Source organism: Alligator mississippiensis, chromosome 2 (genome assembly GCF_030867095.1).
Source record: "Alligator mississippiensis isolate rAllMis1 chromosome 2, rAllMis1, whole genome shotgun sequence".
In the NCBI taxonomy this organism is placed as follows: Eukaryota; Metazoa; Chordata; order Crocodylia; family Alligatoridae; genus Alligator; species Alligator mississippiensis.
Window position 1 is genome coordinate 134,482,460 of NC_081825.1, and position 19,224 is coordinate 134,501,683.

A 19,224-nucleotide genomic window follows, 5' to 3' on the forward strand; every position below is an offset into this window, starting at 1 on the left:
CAGGGCCCAGCAGACAGCACTTTTTAGAGACAGGACATGAATAAAAAGTCTGGTTCCCCTAAGTGATGAGAGTAAATGTTGGGAACTGTTTAAAAATAATTTTAGAGTTCATTTTCCATGCCTTCCAATATTCTTAGGGTTCATATTTAACCTGTTTAACTAGGAACTTCACCATTTTTTTTAAATAAAGTTGCTATTCTCAGGAAGTTACATGAATTCTGTAGCTGAAGTGACACAGATGGGGCTTGCACCAAAGTTTGCAACACTGAGGTTACTACATGGGGAGGGAGTGGTCAGACAGTATATGGGCTGCAGTTAGAGTGGGTGGGTTAGGACAAGTGAAATTCGGGTTGCCTCCAGTATTTTGAGATAAAAATTGGGTTCTTTTCCAGAGAAGCTCGGACCACTTACTTTAATTATCTCCATTTATGTGTGTTGTTTTTATTTCTTCTGGGTTTTGTGAGTCTTGGATATCTTTGTCACTTCAATGTGTATCTAAAAGGCTTTACATAGTAATGATGGCATTCTGTTGTTTTTTTATCATCTAAATGACCCTTTTTGAGTAGCTACAAGACACTTTTGGTACATAGGCATAAAGGTATGTTCTCCTGCTGGACATACAGATCTGTGTGTAACAACTAAGTGGAAGACCCTCCCTATATATTTTCCCCAAAATAGAAGTATGGCTAGGGCACTTGCCTAGGAAGGCTTAGGTTCCCCTCACCCAGAGGGAGCTTGAGCTTGCCATGCTCCGTTTTGTCAGCCCAGCACTCTACCCACTATACTACAGATTAACCATTGTCCTGGCTCTTTCTTGGCACTCCTTTTCAAGCTGGCCCTCTGGTGCCCATGAACAGGAGGTTTTTGGGAGAGATGTCAGTCCAGGGGGAAAGGAGCAAGGCAGAAGCTATATGGATCAGTGAAATGGCAATTGCCTTGACAGGAAGAGGACCTGGTCTGTAACTGGGGAGAGTAGGGCAGAAATTGGCAACTGGTGCGGTGGTTAGTGTGTTGTGCCTCTAGGTGTCTTCAGCATTCAAAGTGAGTTTTCTTCCCTAACCTATGGCTAGAGTGCTAGGCTGAGAAGCAAAAGAAGCCCGGGTTCAAGCCTTCTCTGGGTGAAGAGATCCTGGACCTCCAGCATTGCAGGTAAGTGTCCTAGCCACTGACCTATGGGGCAAAAGGGGACTCAACCTTATCTTCTTCTGTTCATGAGTCTAAATGTAGTAGTTCTGGGTTCTGGAAAGCTCTATTTTCAAGCATCTAGGTTTGCTCTGTACCCACAACGGGCACACGTAAGGGTTGTATCTGGTATAGATCAGGTAGCATAACTAGGTAATTGTCCATGTATGAAGGGTTACACATCCAGCAATAGAATAACCCTGGATGGGTGAGTACTGAAAATGCTATGTAGACACCTAAAACATGACCACTTAGATGACCGGTAAAGAACAAAATGCCACCCTAAGCATCAAATTCTGTTGCACCTATTAAGCATGTAAGTAGACTTAGGCACCTAAGTGCAATTCTGTTCCACCCTGCTTGTGTCCCTGAAAAGCTGTTAATTTAAAAAAAGAGCACATCCTCTTCTTCCTCACTGCTTTTTATGACTCAGTCTTAAGGGTCACATAGTGCTATGTTACAAAATGAGTTGGTTGTTCTAATAAAATATATTGGATTTACCCAAAGAACCCTGTTTTACAAAAGGAGATGCACAAATGGGTTTTCAGGGACTTGAGATGGGTGGAAAAGAATCACCCAGAGGTGCACTTTGCTGCCTGCTAGTTGGAATAGAATCTGTCCCCAAAAGTGTTAGCGTCTCATTTCAGTTTGTGTATGAAAACAGTTTGAAAATTGCCATGGAAACTATTCACATTTTCTAACAACGGAGGCAGAAGGTGAAAAGGGTGTTATTCTTCCTTGTAGACTTCTAGGTAAACAACAAAGATGTTCCAAAACTCTGCAAGGACCTAGAGGGAATGTGTCGAGTCATTGCAGACAGGGGTGTTGCTTGTGGATGGGATCAGTTGTCACTGGAAGTTGCTTAATAGGCATATGTCTGCAGTTGCAGATTGATGGAGGTCAGAGGGACTTTGCTAGCATAGAAAAACTTCTGGAAGGCAGAAAGAACACCCTGTAAAGTGTCTCCCTCTAGGTAAATGTTACAGTTAGGTCTGCAGTATTGAACCATGGTTTAACTTGGGCAGCAGGCTGGTAATAATCTCTGTCTGAGGACCATGAAGGTGGTCTGCAATTAGCTTTCTAAGCATACCTTTGGTACACAAAGATGCAATCTGATTTTCCATATTATTGAGCACTTGGCAGATCCCACTGGCCCCTGGTACATATTTATTTAAAGATGCCTTGGGTCTGATCCCCAATCCCAACAATCATGCCGTTCGTACTTGCCAGTGCAGGGGGAGCCCTGGATCAAAATCTCAGGGTTCTCCTGCACAAGCAAGTCAATAGCTGAGTGCCAGCAGTCCCATGGGACACAGGACTGTCCTTGGACTGCAGCCAACAATTAGCTGGTTGGCAGTCCTGGGTCTGTTTGAGGGCTTCCCCCAGGAAAGTTTAAACCTCATGCCCAGCAGCTCCAGTGAGGCTGCCACACATAGGGGATTAGATGCTTCAGGCAGGGGGAGACAAAGAGCTTTCCTTGCCAGGGACTTTAAACTGCAGGTGTAGGGTTTAAAATTTCTGGTGAGGGAAACCCTTTGGCTCCCCTTGCCTGTAGCCTCTGATCCCTTGTGTCTGGCAATCCCACCAAGTTGCGATGCAGTCAGGTTAAAGTCTCTAGCAGAGGAAGCCCATTGGCTCCCCAGCACTTTCCAGCACATGAGAGTTTTGGTGCAGGGATTTATACCTCTTTGCCCAGTTGGAGAATCAGGGCTGCCTTGGGTTGGTGCCAGCAAGATTGTCAGCACTGTCTGTTGAAGACCTGGAGCTGTCCAGCACTGATTCCAACAATCAGCTGATTGTTGGGCATCTGCCCGAACAACCCTGGTGTGTGCACATGCCACATATTCAATTTAAGGCATCATGCACACCAGCCATAACAGTGTTCTACATCACATGTGGATTTATTTTATGGCTGGTTTGCCATTTTATTGTGTCTTAAATTGGGTGCACATGTAGCATCCTTGGCATGTATGGCATGAGTAACATGTTAATTGCTGCATACATATAACATGTAGAGGGGCCCACTGACTTGTTTTTCAAAAATACTGTCCCTTCTACATCATATAGGAATTGATGGGCATGCACCTGGCCTGTGGAATTCTAGTGTTATGTATCTACCTTATACATAAGAGGAATGAAAAGGGCTATATTTTGGTTCAGAGCAGTGAGAATGAGAGGAGAGCAATAAAAGGCTGGAAATAGGATCATATTGACACGACTGGATTCTGTTGTCTGATTGCATTTGGCTTGTCTCTTGGTTATAGTACAGATCTGTATGCAAAATCTCTCACTTAGAAACCTGCTGTGTATTTGTCATTCTCCTTTGGCATGCTCTGAGTCCATAAATTAATGAATGGATTAAAGTAATACAATACTTTCAGCTCTCAATGATGTAATATTCACATAATGTAGAGGAAAGATGTATTCATTTACCTTTGGCTGGAATGCTAAACTCTCTCAAAATAAGGAGCACTCTATATATAAATGAGAAGAGCTGTACCTAGACCACTTAATTTGGTGCCAGCACTTAAACCTCATTCTTTTCCAGTGAATGAATCCAGGACTGTTTGACTTCAATGGATTTATAACACTCTCCATGATCAAACATATCGGACTGAAACTGCATATCCAGAATGTCCTATTATTTTATGTTATGTGGCATGTTGGGCAGGTGCAGCCCAGTCCTTTAGAGCAGTGTTTCTCAACCCATGGGCCATGACCCAAAAGTGGGTTGCAAGAATATACGAAAGGGTCACATCCAAATTTTAAAAAATGGATTCTTCTTTAAAGAAGAAAAACTTGGGAACTCGTGTCTTTTCCCTTGCAGGCTGGCAGAGTTCCAGGCTGCAGGGGGCTGCTTGAGGCCCCCCTATGCCCTACACATACCGCCTGTGCCCCACACACCTACCCCCTACCCCACACACTGGGGGCTGGGGCCTGGGGAACAGTGGGTCAGAGTGATGGGCACTGGGTTGGGATTGGCTGTGGATGTTTACAAATGGGTCCTGGTACAAAAAAGGTTGAGAGCCACTGCTTTAGCGGCATGTGTGTTATGAGCCTCAGTTCTCTAGTAGGCATAACGTAGTACTGACTGCTGCAAGCTCTGAAACCACCATATTCTAATTCATTCAAATGGGTTTGATTGTGCTGCTGGCCTCCACAATTTGATGTCAGGGGACATCACACTTCACTGATATTGAAAACATTTAAAGATCACTTGTTCATCACAAAGTCTGTGAAAGCATATTGTCTCCTATGGATTTATTTCTGTGCCTCTGCATGGGAGAGATGGGTTATCGTCTCCAACTGTTTCAGAGTTTTAATTCAAGCTTGCACATTTAGGTCTGAAGGATTCTGGCTCAGTCCAGGATATGTCAGCCTAAAGGGTGGCCATCATATAAGCTTCTTTCTGACTGAAGTGCGCAGCATTGCCATGTCCCCTGCATCACATCTCACAGGCATACTTCCTAATGTTTTTCATGTCCCATACAGTGTTTGGTGTAAAGAGAAAGCTAAGGCAATATTTCCCAACTGTGTCACCACGCAAATTTTACAGATTACTTCTACTCCATCGTTCTAGAAATGCTGTAGTACTTTCAGAAACCAAGTGGACAAGCTGCAGTGCAGCTGCTAAGTGAGAAGGGGTCCCTGACCCAAACATCTTGTAATCTGAAAAGACAGAATAGATGCTGTTTATCATCTCATTTCTACCAACAGAATAGGTAGTTTAGTCACGTTCTTATAGGACACCTCTGACAGAGCCAGGAGCTGAACCAAAGTTTCCCAAGTCTTAGAGTTTTGTTTTAGTCAAAAAATCATTCTTCTTGTCAAGCAGTTTGTCAAGAGGGACTTTCAAAAGGGCACAATCTGGAAGCAGTTCTGATTCCCTCATATGTCTCAGCAAACCAAAATATTATTCTTTTGCATTTCTTTATTCCAAAGGACACTATATGGCCTTACTGTATAGATACCACAACACATTAATACATAAGTCTCAGAAAGCTCCTCAAGCACAGGTAGTTTCAGTTATTTCCAAGACCTTGGTTATTTCTCATCTTCTGTTAACAGGAATTAACTTCATAAGATTTGTCTTAAACCAAAAATTCAACAAAGAGGATTTCTTTTGGTGTCCATCCCTTTTTAGAATATGTTAATAGTTATGGTATCTATCTTTAATTAGAGTTATTTCTGATGCAGCATACCCAGGAAAATAAATTCCAACTTGCAGCTTAGAAGGTTGAATTCTGGATTGTTTCAGTTAGGATGTTAAATATGTTTCCAAAACGGGAACTTTTTGTTTTGTGTGTGTGTTTACTTTTTGAGGGACAGCAGATAATGAGAAGGGGGAAAAAAGAGGAAGAAAAACTACCCATGAAAGAATAAATTGCAAAAGCCACAATGTCAGTAGCAGCCTTGAAATAAAGACTTCTGTGTGTGTTGACTATGATTTTAACTTTAATTTCCATTTTCTGTTTCTCATTCTCAGCAGTAGCTGCATCCAGCGATCAGAGCCAGATTCCTATAATTACTTTGTCTCTAACAGTGGGAGTTATTCTTCTGGCCGTTGTTGTTATTGGTTTCCTTCTCAGTGGAAGGTAAGAGAAGCAGCTGTGTGCTTATAGTTTTCCAACTTCAGTAATTTTTATGTTGCCAACTGATAGGCACAATTCAGAACAAGGCAGAAAGTGAGCGAATGCTGTCATGTCATCTAGTATAGTATGTGGATGTGCTTGCTGAAATATCTGTGTGAATCTGCTGGAATCACAACTAAACATGCTTTGCTTATAGATGCCATTTGCTTTGCAATGATTTCCATTTTCCTGTACACAAACCCTCTTTCCTTACTAAGACTTCATTTGCACAAGAGTGTTTTCTCATACCTTTAACAATAGAGAGAATTGATTTGTATGGACAAAAGGCCTCTTGATGCATTGGGGCATTCAGCACCTTTATATAGAGTTTTCTCATCAGAACAAAAGGCCAGACCCTGAAGTTTTTACTCAGACTGTGCTAGAATTTCATGTATAATCTTTTCTCAGGCAAACTCTGTAAAAGGGTTTATAGAGAGACCTCAGTAAAAGGGGTGAAATCCTGGCCCAGGGGCAAAACATCAGTAAGGTCTTGATATCAGTCCATGTGGTCAGAATTTGTCCCATAAAAAAGTTAAATATGAGTAAATTCAGCAGCTAACTACTCTTTCATAAAAGGACATTCTCAAGTCCAAATTCAGTAAACACATGAGTTAAAGCAGACAAAAAGTCACATTGACATTAATGTCTTGAATTGACTTCTCATGCTTTGATGAATGCTTAAGAACCTGCCTGAATAAGCCCTATGGTCCTTGATAGCTCCACATAGAAGTTTTTGGTACAAGGACAACAGGCTTGGAAAAAGCTGGTACTAAATTTGCTGATGTATCAGTACATAGGAATAACAGATATTTGTTCAGATACTACCAAGAGGGAATGAAATACCCTTTTTAATGAACACCTATCAAAGTGTAGTATAATTTATTTTAATAGCACCTGCCAATTTTTTTTCAGTCTTCCTAGCAAAGTAACTCAAAACGTTACCTAAGTGTCCATAGTTTTACTGGACTTATTTTCAAAAGGAAGTAGGATTTTTTTTCTTGCAATCTACATATCTTGTATATGCTGTGTCTGCCATGTATATTCAGTTCAGTTGTTTAAACCTCATTGATTTTAAAAAAGAACACTTGCAAGATATTGACAGAATAATTGCAAAGATACTGCGTGCATTGGCTTAGAGTACTATTACACAGAGGAGATGGGTTCCTCTTTCAAAATTCAGTATGTGCTGATTCAAGTCCATATAAGCAGGTGTCTGACAGCTCTAGCATCATGCTGTTTGTTCCCCTCCTGAGTCCTCTTCCATATCAAGTGACTAAGTTATTGCAGTGTTCTGTATGGAGAAACTACAGAGCACAGAAATAATGAATTAAATGCCAGTCTCCATGAGGGAGCCTTGCATTAGCTTGGGACAGATACTTCTGGTAGCCACCGCTGACCCAAGCTCAGATTTCACTCTGACTGAAGCAGTGCAAACAAACTACTGCAGGTCCATTGGTCCTGAATGGACTCAGTGACCCAACCCATAGACTGGCTTTTTGTACACCGAATTAATCTCCTCCTGGAGTTCTGCCTCCTGCAGTTGACTCCCTGCTTTGCTTTTTCCATCCATGCCCAGGAATTTTCCCACCTAAGCTGATATCTGCTCAACGACACACTTGGGACTGGATCTGCAGTGAACTCAGGTGCCTAAGTCCAAAATCTAGGTTCTCAAAGCTTTCCTCTCCTTCTGCTTAAACTGGGAGATCCTGAAATTGCTTTAGCACCCAGGTCTTGACCAGTAAAATCCAGTAGGCACCTGAATTTCTGCCACTGGACATATGTGGTCTGTTGTGGGACAAATTGTTCTGCAACAGGCAAACTACCCTTACCCAGCTTCTTCTGGCTTGTCATCCAGGGAGAGCTGGAGACTGGGGCCAGCACCAGTGCTGGCCCCAACAGCTTACCTGGTGGCCTGGAGCATCAGGGGCACAGGTCAGGCAGCAGGGAGGCCTGGCCAGCAGCCAGAGTACTGTTCTGTATGACTTGGCCTCCATGTATGCTGGCGCATACTTTTTGCATGTGCATTGTGCTGCTTTTTGTGCTGGGTTTTGGGGTTGGTTTTTTTTGGGGGGGGTGGGGGGGGGGCGGGGGAGAGGGGTACTATTAGGAATTTCCAAGAGCAAATGTTGATGCTGCACTGCAAATTTGCATCATGAGGCATGTTTTAACATTTGCCATATGCAATTTGTAATGCCACAAACCATACACCCCTGCATGTCTGGATTCGGCCAGCAAGTCCTTAGAAAGCTCATTGGTGATATAAGAGATCTTCCTCTCTCTATAGCGGAGCAGGGATTTGAACCCAGATTTCCTTCGTCTTAGGAGACAGCCTTAAACAACAGGTTATAGGGTATTCTCAGGTGGGTGTCTCCCAGACTTTTCTGATGAAGTAGTTTATGGAATTCTTAAATATTCATTGGAGCATAGAGAGAGTTCAGAATGACTTCTGTAACAAGGTGGCCAAGGGACTTACCAGACACAGTGGAGTACCAGTGTTGGCTCTAATGAATGTGTGTTTAAAAAAAAGTGGAACAGCTTCCATTGGAAAGAGGCACCTCACAATAAACTAGAACCCACTTTCTCTTAGTAGGTAGGAGATTTGGGTTCAAGTGGGGCAGAAAAAGGATTTGGAGCAGAATCTCTTGCATTGTAGGTGAGGGATCTAACCACTGGGCTGTTCAGTATGTGAATGGGGGCCCTCCTCCTGGCTGTCTTGTGCAAGAAGAGGCTGACCTGACTTGAAGTCTGATATGAGGAGAAGGTCCAAGACTGTGAACTTGAGTGAAGGGAGATGTCCCCTTGTTTCTCAGAGCCACGCAACCAGCCTCCTGACAGGGTGAAGCTTAAGCTTCTCCTCTCCTGCTTAGGTGGTTCCCTGTCCACTTTGTTAAACATATTCCGAGGTGTCTCATTTGATAGGGAGCCGATGTGTTTAACTCATGACTGTGGATCCAGCTGGGCAGAAGGACACCGAAGAGCTAGTGGCTGAAGAAATGAGCCTGAGTTCCCTTTGTCAATGTAGTGTTTGGCCCCTATAACTTCCAGCAGGGCACAGAGACTACCAGTTCCTCAGCTGTCCCATTCAGCCAGCTTTTCCTCAGTGCCTACAGGAGTCTTTTCCAACTGTAACAGAATAGTGGAGTCCTGGCAAGAGTCAGGCACATGTTGTGGAGCTCCCTTTTGTGACTTAAATTCTCATTTGGGCAGCCTTTCTTCTTTGCATTCAGGTTTAAAGTCCTGAGTGATCCTCAAATCCAGTGGTTTCAGTATTTAGCCATCCTTCATTTCACTTTCCTTTGTCCTACTGAGCTTTCCAGGATGTGTTTACTCTTTGCCATATTCCCTCCATATGTTTATAAAAGCCCTTTACATTACCCATATCTCTAGCTTTACTATCCTCTTCTCAAAGGACAAAGAAGGTAGCTGTAACACTGTGAAAGGCCTTTTGTGGCATCAGCCTCAAAGAAACAGAAGATCTGGCAGGGTACTCTGGTTTCTTCACGTTTACCCTGCTATTGAAAGGAGAACCCCTTGAAGCCAACAGGCACAGAGGTCCAGATTTTCAGATGGCTACTGCTTTTTGGCTCCCAACTTGAGACACCTGAAAGGGATCCTGTTGTCAGAGGGTGGGAGCTCAGCACCGATGAAAATTGGTCTCTGTGTTACTATAAGCCAGGGATCCCCAAACAGAAGAACTAGAGACACTCATTTTGATAATCACCTAAAGGGAAGTCTCAGTGGTTAAGAAGGAGACAACCTCTGGCCTTTTCCATAGGCCATCAATTTCTACCTGTCTTTCCTGGAAATGGTCCAGGAACTGCAAAGAGTTAAAACCCACAGGGTCAGAACCTCAACTGGCATAAAGTCCTGAAGCCATTCCACGAATGTTGATGCAGCTATAACAATTTATGCCAGGTGGGGGTAGACTACTGTAGAGTTTTCTGGTCCCTACACTGAACATTCCAGTACAGAAGAGAATAATGAACTGGGCCACTTTTTCCAACCTGTAGGCTGGGTAGACTCTGTTTTAAACAAAATTATTGCTCAGGCGTGAAAGAGAACACTATGAGCTGAACCTTGGTTTGCTAAGTATTACTTTTGTTGCAAGTTCAGCCCCTGGATCAAGGGAAGACCTGTCCCTTAGCTGTAAATACTGTAGAAGCAGTGAGCTTTTGTAACCATCACAGGTTCAGATCCATCATTGGAAAAAAACTGCTTCAGAACTGCAGGGCATGTTCAGCAGCATCTTTTCCTTGTGAATTTTAAATCCTGGATGCTGCTTTGAGTGTCTCTTGAGAACATAAAATAAAGCCAAACCCAGAAACCCTGAAGCTGGCAGCCAATTTTGAAATTAAACAAAACAAAAAATTTTAAAAAGCACTGCTGTTTTTAAGAGGCATAAATTTCACTAAAATATGTCACTCATGCTGCTTTGCTTTGGATATGATTTCAAGACGATTCATGGAGTGACTATCATGCTGTGACATTACTATAATCCCTTTTAGAACCAGTTAGTTTAAGTATCTGTGAGGCTCTCTGTTCTATCTCTGGAATGTGGACACTTTCCAGTGCCTGGCACCGAGGGGGTTAAATTTCCTGTTCCAATGCCTTCTCTTCATTATTTTTAGCAAAACAGACAGTTTGAACTCTAGGATCTCATCCAACTGGAAGCACCACTCCTCTCCAAGCCATACAAACTGCATAAAGCTGTGATTTCCCTCCCACTACTTTAAGACTCAAAGCGGGAAAGATCAACCTGCAGAAAAAACAAGGAGGGTCGAAACAAGGAGGGTAGAGAGAGAAAGGAAAAGAGAGTGAGCACACACAGCTGGGGCACAGGACTGATCATGCAAATGAGCTCCTTTCCTCTGGCTCTCTACTGCTTCCAGTTCATGGTCTTGTCCACACTCCCTTTCTGCAGCTGGAGAGGTCATACAAAATACACAGATACCCAAGCAGCTGCCAGATGGAGTGTCTTTGCATTTGGCTTTCGAGTCAGCCAGGCTAAACCAGGATTGTAAAGAGAGTACCTTGGAATACCGGGTGTGGGGGAGAACAGGAAAGGGAACTCTGCTGCAGTCTGGAGAAAGGGTCTTGAATAATACCCGGGTAGCAATTTCAGGCTTAGGGAGGGGAGGTGGCCTCCTATGATGAATAGGAAATAGCATCTAGATAGCTGCAGAATCCAGGATTTTGCAGTGTTCTGGAGTCTCTTTTCTGTTGGAAGTCTCCACCTCTCTTCCTGTTTGCCTTCATGCATCTCTGCAGCTTCTCTCTTCTTTCTAGTGAATGTAAATAACAGCTTGGCATTTCCCATTGGCAGGCAGCCCTAAACCAAAGGTCAGCTGAACGTTAGTCACAGTGGCATTTCCACATACCAGCGTCCATCTGTGGAAACACAGTTTGTTCCTGAAGCTGGAGGTTCTTGGGAATTTGAAACTAAATGTGTTTTACCCTAAACAATTAAGCTGTATTTCAGACCTGATTTACTTGCAAATGGTCAAGGAGACTTTCCATGTAAATTCAGTGTCCTCCAACGAGGTCATGAAGCTCCTGAGCAAAATAGTGCCTAATTATTTTAATCATTTCCTCTTTTATTTGCACAACGTGGCACAAAATAATGATATATCAGCAATTGCATATGAATTGGGACTGAAAGTTAGAGGAATCCATTAAATCAAACCTTTGTTATCTCAGTTAGAAGGAAACATAGCTCAGAAAAAATCTATTGTTAGGCACAAGGAGTAGCTTCAATCATACCCACTTGTTATTCTCCCATTTCTTATTGCTATACACACTACTCAAAAGCATTTTGCCAGCACTGTTGGTGGTATATTTTGCTTTCCTGGCTAGGTTTGAGTTGGATGCTGCCTGTCTCCTACTTACCGGCTGAAATGTATGCAGCACAAAAAAACAAAAAGACAAGAAAAATAAATTGGAGGTTCTCAGAATCCTCCAAAGATCCATATCAGTGCATGCCATTACCAGCATTGCAGAGGTCTGTGCAGCCCCATGCAAGCCTTTTTTTGCCAGTAGGAACAGATTGCTGTAAATGTCTGTCCCCCTGTTGGATTCCTGTTGTGTTGTGGCACCAGCTGCTGGCTTGGGCTTTTTGTGGCATAACTGTATTGCATAGCAGTGTGAAAAGATCGCCTCCGTTAGCAGACAGAACTCTTGCCCCTTCCTCCCTCTTCTTCCCCCAGTCTGGATGTAGCTATGCCAACAGAAGAGGACTTGTGGCAAGCTTTGCTTTCATTGTTTTGGGAGATGGTCTGGGGAGGCCAGCATATGCCATGGCTCTAATAAAGCGGTTGTGCTGGCAGGTGTGCCAGCAGAGCTACTGCTGCACCAGCCCTGGAATATGAACATTCTGAGGCCATTGTTGTCTTCAGATAGTCCCATATAATCGGTCTGGCAGAGGTGTGCAGTGAGGGCACTTCAACTGCTAAGGTTCTTTGGACACTTGCATGTGATGGGTCATACTAGATACACTACCTGGCTGCATCCCTGGGGCTGCACTGTATACTTCCAGCCATAGGCCATGAGATGGGGTGGGCCATCTGGGCCATAGCCCAACCAACTTTTAGCATGTTAATTTAGCTAGCTATGCAGTTAAAAAACAAGGTATACGTTTTTAACTGGAATGACAATTGTGCATTAGTGGGTTATATAAATTAACGTGCTAAAAGTTGGTTGGGCCATGGCCCTGATGGCCCACCCCATTCCACGGCCTATGCCTCCCGCTGTCCCCATACCATCATGCTACCATGAAACCTGCTCTTTCTGGTACACCCCTACCTCCTGGGCAAGAAGCCAAGAGTTATCTTGATCATCTGCTCTTGGATGGCTCATCACCTCTCTTTTTTCCCATGAGGGGCTCATGTTGCAGAGGGAAGCAGGGGTGGCAAGAAGCAGGATTCATAGGCCAATCTGCTATTTTGCTTTCTTGGTTTCTGTTTTCCTTTCCTGCCTCTAGCCATACCACTGACCAGTCTCAGACTCTGGCCCACTTACCTCCTTGCTGCTAGGGAAGAGGCTATTTAGCCATCCTTGCTGCTACCTCCTCCTCATTAGCCTTAAACTCACAAAGGGGAGCAAAGGCAGCAGCAGCAGGACCCCTTGCTTTATCCCAGAAGGAGAAAGCACAGCCCTGATGAGTGGACTACAACTCCATCAGCAATGCAGAAGGGAGTGAAATGCACAATGTCCCTGTATATATAGTAATTTATTGCACATTTTATGTCAGAGCTCAACTTTTATTTACCCCAAAGCTCCTTTACCAATTTTAGGAGGCCTTAAAGTAGGTCTGAAGAGATTTTTGTCCCCTATAGTTTTATAGCATAATAGGATTTCCAAAGGGATGGGACATTATTTCCTACAGAAAGAGCAGTGTTAGGCCAGTATGGAACATGTTTTGAAATGCCATTCTAAATAACTGAAATGTGTGCTGTAGCTATGTTTTTGTATCTAATGACCCATTATTTATGACCTTGACATTTGAGGTCACCTTTCACAGAACCAAAGGGAGCCTTTTTATGCATCCTAGAGGGAACAAATTGCTGGAAACAACGGAAAGCGCCACTTTTCTTTAATCGTACGTTCATAGAAATTCTGTCTTGGCAAGGAATCACCCTTCAAAAGACAAAACAAAAAAGAGTTTTGCTACCTGAATATTGGCAATTAGAGGCTGCTATACTAGGTCATCTAAGAGTGACTTTGGCTGATTCAGGCTTTTTTAATAGTAGTCCTACAGTGGCAGTGGGGTTCTCTCTGGACATAAATATGTGAATCTTTTTTTTTTTTTAAGTGACATTTGTAAATCAGAGTGGATTTGGATGAATAAGGAGTGTGTCACAGATCCTGAACTAACCTTGGGATTAGAAAATTTGATTTCTAGTATGGGACAAACCTTAAAATAGTCCAGTTTTCTTGACATTTCCCTAGGAAACAGGAGACTGTGGGAGCATCTGCTTGTGCCACTTTTAAGTAGGCTAAGCCTAAAATCATCATTTTTAGAGTGCATTAAGGGCACATGTCTACATGTGTGTGCCCTTAATGCACCTTAAAAAGGGCAATTTAAGGCTCTGTGAACCTAACTTTAATACCTGAATAAAGCAGGTGTCAAATTTAAGTGCGTATAGCTAAGTCACATTAGTGCACGTGTAGATGCACTAACGCGCATTAACATGCTGTGCATCATTGGACACACACCACCTTAATGCGCATTAGTACATCTGCATATGTGCTAATGCAACTTAGCTATTCATGCCTATATTTAATGCATCTTAATGCTCATCAGCACGTTGACATGTAGATGTGTGCCTTAATTGGGCTGGGAGGGGCTCTCTAAGCAAAGGTACATTAAGTTTAAGCGCGCATAAATACATGTGTGGACATGCCCAGTTCGTAGATAATGTTCTTCATAAGAAAAAGATTTTCATGGTATGAATCGTTATTTTTGTTACTTGTGGCATTTAAAGGACTCCTTTATCTCTACATTCCTGCTTGCTTTTCCCAGGACATCATCTCCAGTAATTTAACATAGTTTTATGGTCCAGTATTGTACATTTCATTCTTAAAGTACACCTGATGACACAAAGGATTTTGCGGGAAAATCTTTACCAAGTCAAGATTCACATCAGCCAGCAACAGGAAAGGACCAGTCCTGCCTCCATTTAAGTCAGTGAAAGCAGGATCAAGTTTGATCCAGTCACCATGGCTAGGGACAGACATTCAGAACTCCAAAGCCTGAATTGATTCAACCTTTGCAGGTTAGTCTAACTTGCCTAGGTTGAATCAGTTTGTAACAGGACAAATATTCACTCTGGACTGAGGCAATGCAGAGCACACCCTTGGCTTCACGGAAGCTGTGCTGGGGGGTGGGGGGTGGACAACCCAGGCTGAACTGGCCAGAGAGGAGTTTAATTCCCCCTTCCTGTGTCTGCTTGGTGCTCCCCCCTTGCTGCTGCAGCACCATGGCCCCTGAGGCAGAGGTGGGCAGGGAGTAGAGTTAGTTTCCCCTGTACCCCCACTGGCATCCAGGTCTGCCTGTTGTCACCGCAGCACTGACTCCCTGCCCAGAATAGGCTCCCAGCTGTCCCCTTGCCAGAGTCCAGAGGGAGGAGGACTGTTTCTCTATCTCTGTTTCTCCCCACAGTCAGGGACCCTGCCTGGCCATGCCCTCTTTGCTCTGTCAGCCTCACAGTGCTGCTCATTCTGTGCTGGAGCAAGTCCCCTCCCAGCAAGAGGTGGCTTATTCCGCTGCTGCTCCCAAGCACTTGGAGTCCTGGAGGAGTTAACTTGCAGCCCCTGGGCTCCCAGCTGGTGGCTGCTCCCTCCCCCGTTATTCCTCCCCACCCCCCCCAGGTCGGTGGGGAGCAAGGACAGGAGTTATTCCTCCTCCCTCTGGCAAGGGGACGGACACAGAGAGAGTGCTGTGCTGACAGCAGGCCAGACCTGGCTGCCAGTGTGGGTACTGGGGAACCTAACTCTCCTCCCTGCCCACCTCTGCCTCAGGGGCCATGGTGCTGCGTGCTGTAGGAGTAGGGGGAGCAACCGGCAGACCTCGCTCAGATCCCTGCCGGTGGCACAGGGAGGGGGGAATTAAACCCTTCTCTGGCCAGACTCCCGAGCCTGCTTGTCCCTGCTTGGGCTGGGAAGTAGAGGGGCGGGGCCAGCCTGGGTGGGCTGGAGCAGAGAGCCCCTCCCAGCCCAGAGAGTATGCCGGGATGCTGGGGGTGTCTGATTTATCTTAAACCAGCAAGAGGTCTGGGACAGACATTGCATAAAGCGGTTTTTATCCAAATCAGTTAAGTCTGATACTACTTTCAACCAAGTTTAACTCAAACCAGTTTCAGCCATTTTCAAACTGGTTTATGTGCACTGAATGTCTGTTCTGTTACAGGTTTAAACCAGTTTCTGATCACTTAAACCAGTTTATGTATAATGTCTTTCCCTAGCCCATGGCATCTTTAACTGTGCCCTTAAAAACAGTCTTCACCTTAATGACCACTCAACCTTTTGACAGTTTTCTCTCCCTCCAGTAGTATCAATATAATGAAGCTGGTTCTGCTTTTTATCTAAAGCCATTGAGCCAACCCTTCCAGATGAGATAAGGTCTCAATTGGTCTTATTTCAGCTTGGTCTGAGACAGGGACATGTTAACCACAATCACCATCTCTCTTGCTTAGCCACAGAGCTAGCTTTACTACCACCAATGTGTCAAACCCAACTGGTTCTGTTGCCTAACAACTGAAAACAGAAAAGAACACCTTCCAGAACCAGTGGCAGTGATGTTAGACCATCACTGAGCATTGATATAAAAGGTCTAGTAATTTATAATGGAGTCATAAAATCTTTTTTTTGGCTGTAGAACTGGTAAAACATGAGGAAAAAGAAGACAGTTTGGGGGCTTGGGCTTCAAGTACTCTGACAAATCATATGATTGTGCATTCTAGAAATATGACTGACAGCATCATTTGGAGTTGGCCTCTTGCTTGGTGGGGGTGGGAACAGTTGCATTGCCTTTTGTGTTAGACATAATTAGGCATACAGTGATTTTTGTAAATCATTTCCAAAGGATCTTTTCAAATGTAGGGCCTTAGGAAGTGTTGCTTTTCTCTCTCTCTCTCTCTCTCTCTCTCTCTCTGTCTTATGGTCTGCATACATATCATTTACATATAATCTATGCAGTCTCTTGTTCTTTTCAGTTATTCTAAAACAGCTTGGAGACAGGTTCCAACATGTAAACTAGATAAACCGTAGTAGGCTGTGCTGAGGAACTACATATAAATTGTAGGAAAATTGGAAGGCTATCAGGTACCAATAAAAAGGAGTATTAAAATGGTTGAACTAGGCATAAGTTTACAATGTACGATGTTGTTTCTCTGGTGTTCAGGGTAGTAATATTATTTCAGTTGGGTCCAGGTTATAGTGCTGGACTTCTAATCTACAGGTGGATTAAACTAATCACAGAGCTCAGTAAAATATTAGAAAAAATCTTCCAATAACTTCAGAATCTTTTATTCTCCAATATAGACCTATAAAGAATGTCCCTATAGGAACAGCTTATTAAAACAACCAAACAACAAAAAAAACCCAAAACAAAGCTTTTTCTTATCATGATTAAAATCCTTAACTTACAGCTCCTAAGAGCCTGAACTGTATATAATAGATACTCTTATACCTGCATCTAGTCGCTATACATAGATAGTTTGTGAAAGAGGTTGACTGCAAAGATGAATTGTGTTACCTGTCAGATTGTAGTATGTTATCTGCAGTGGTTCCACAGTGGTTGGTATCTGTCATATAAATAAGACAATCACCCATCCCATCTCTAGATGAATTACTAGGTTGGAAGCAACAGGAACTGGGGAAAGACTGACCCTCCTGCCCTCCTCCCTGCAAGCATCCTTCAGCACAGTGAGCACTGTGCTGAGAGATCGCGAAAGTCCATCGGTGCTGAATAGCTCTGCTACCCAACAAAAAAATTAGCCTGTTTACAGTACCACACAAAGTGTGCATCTACGCATACCATTAGCACATAGCAGTAAACTGGCACAGTGCATGCTGAAGTTTATTGCTCCTGGGTTCATCATTTACAAGTGCTCCTAGGACCGCAGCACATCGAGCTGGGGCAGAGCAGCCCTGGCTGGCAGGGGCCCAGGGGGGTCAGCCTGCCAGCCTGGGGTTGCCCTGCCCTGGTTTAACATGCTTCAGAGGGGCTGGCTGGGGCATGAGGGTGCTATACTGTGGGGCTAGCTGGTAGGCAGCCCCTGCACTGTAGCACCTGTGTGTTCCAGCCAGCTCCTGTCACCATCTACACGTGCATTTCAGTGCACATAACTACACTGTAGGATAGTACTTGTCCTGGACAGTACTATCCTACAGCAGAGTTAATTAACTTACTGTGCTCTTATATGGGCTCACATGTAGATGGTGACACTTTATCGCAAAGCTAATTAGATCTGCAGTAAAGCACACATGGAGATGCACCCAAATGCATTTACATTATATCTGATTCTGGTTAGGCTACTTCTGGGATTCTGCAGTAGATCTTGGTTTTGTGTAGAGTCCTGGACATTCATTCCCAATATGTAGTTGCTTTAACTGTGCCTGTTCATTAATGAGGCACACTTGGTTTGTAAGTAAGCATACCCTTGGAGCAATTTTCTTAGTTTGTTATCTGCCCAATACAAGTTGCATGTAAAATTGCAACCTGGGATCTAGCGCTTGCTCTGGTGACTGCGTATGTGTTTTGCATTAAACAATTCATTGGATAAAACACAGTAACAATCCTGGGAGCAGGAACTTGCTTTTTCTCAGGGGACTACCCTGACCACAAAGCTACATACTCGTGTTTCGTCTTCCTTGCTCTCTTTCCAGCCTGTGACTCTTGCATTCCTTTCTGCACAGTGCTTCCCTGCAAAGGTATCCATGGAAGATATTCCCCTCCAAGTCTATAGCCTGGTAGTTGCCATGCTTTCTTGGGAAGTGGGAGGTGTGGGTTTGAACACTATCAGGCTGAGGAGAGCCTAGTACCCAGGTTTTCCATTTCCTTGATGAGTGCTCTAACCACTAGGATGTTATGTAAAAGGTGAGGAGCTTTCCCGGTCCTGGTCATGTTCTTAAATGAGAATTGTTGTGGTTTCTGCTGAACTCAGTCTTGTCACTATATTAGATGTGCTCTGAGGTTCCCTAATGGACCCTCTGGGAGGATTATGAACTTGTCCACCTAGTTTGTGGATCCCTATGGACCTTAAACAAGAGTCAGGTGCTTGCTGCTTGGAGTGGAGCAATTTTGTACATGAACAACAAGTAGACCTATGCATATTTAGGGAATTTCAGGACCAAAAGAAGACAGGGTTCCTTGGGTGAATCTGATATCTTTTATTAGACCAACTTAAGTAGTTGGGAAAAAAAAAATTAAGCAAGCTTTTGGGTTTAAAAACCCTTCGTCAGGCTGAGGAAGTTACAGCAGTTGGCCAGAAGAAAGCACTTCATGAATTTAAGTGTCTCCAGGGTTCCACAGCTACAGAGCAGGGTTTTTGGATGTAAGCACCAAAATACTCCCTAGTCTTGTTTTAGCACCCAAGCCCTTCTCTGGATTTGACTCTTAGTCTTCTTCTTCTAGAGGGAAAGCCTCAGTCTGTTCTCCCCAGACTCCAGTCTTCCAGCTAATTCTAGTCCGTGTGGGTCTTTCCTCCCTGGGTCCTTAGTAGAACATGCTTCATTCAAACCTCCCACTCCCCTACATCTATTCTGACTGGCCACTTGCCACCTTTCATAATGTCTTGCAGCAGGCCTGGCTCTCAGTTGCTAGACACCTTATATTGATTGCCTCCAGCTATGGAGATGGGCTGTGCCTGGCACAGGTGCAGTTGACCCTTGTTTGGTCACCTCACCCCATGAC

The 19,224-nt window shown here is 43.9% G+C and overlaps 1 protein-coding gene across 16 annotated transcripts in view; it reads left to right on the forward strand.

Moving 5' to 3' along the window:
- Positions 1–19,224, forward strand: part of EPHA5 (EPH receptor A5) — a 365,570-nt gene that overhangs the window by 257,412 nt on the left and 88,934 nt on the right. For 11 of the 16 annotated variants that reach the window (XM_059722183.1, XM_059722189.1, XM_059722186.1 and 8 more), the window contains one exon: positions 5,669–5,777. In XM_059722183.1, coding sequence (XP_059578166.1) covers positions 5,669–5,777 — 109 coding nt within the window. The remainder of the gene's footprint in view (positions 1–5,668; positions 5,778–19,224) is intronic. The other 5 variants (XM_059722187.1, XM_059722182.1, XM_059722192.1 and 2 more) reach the window with 1 other exon arrangement.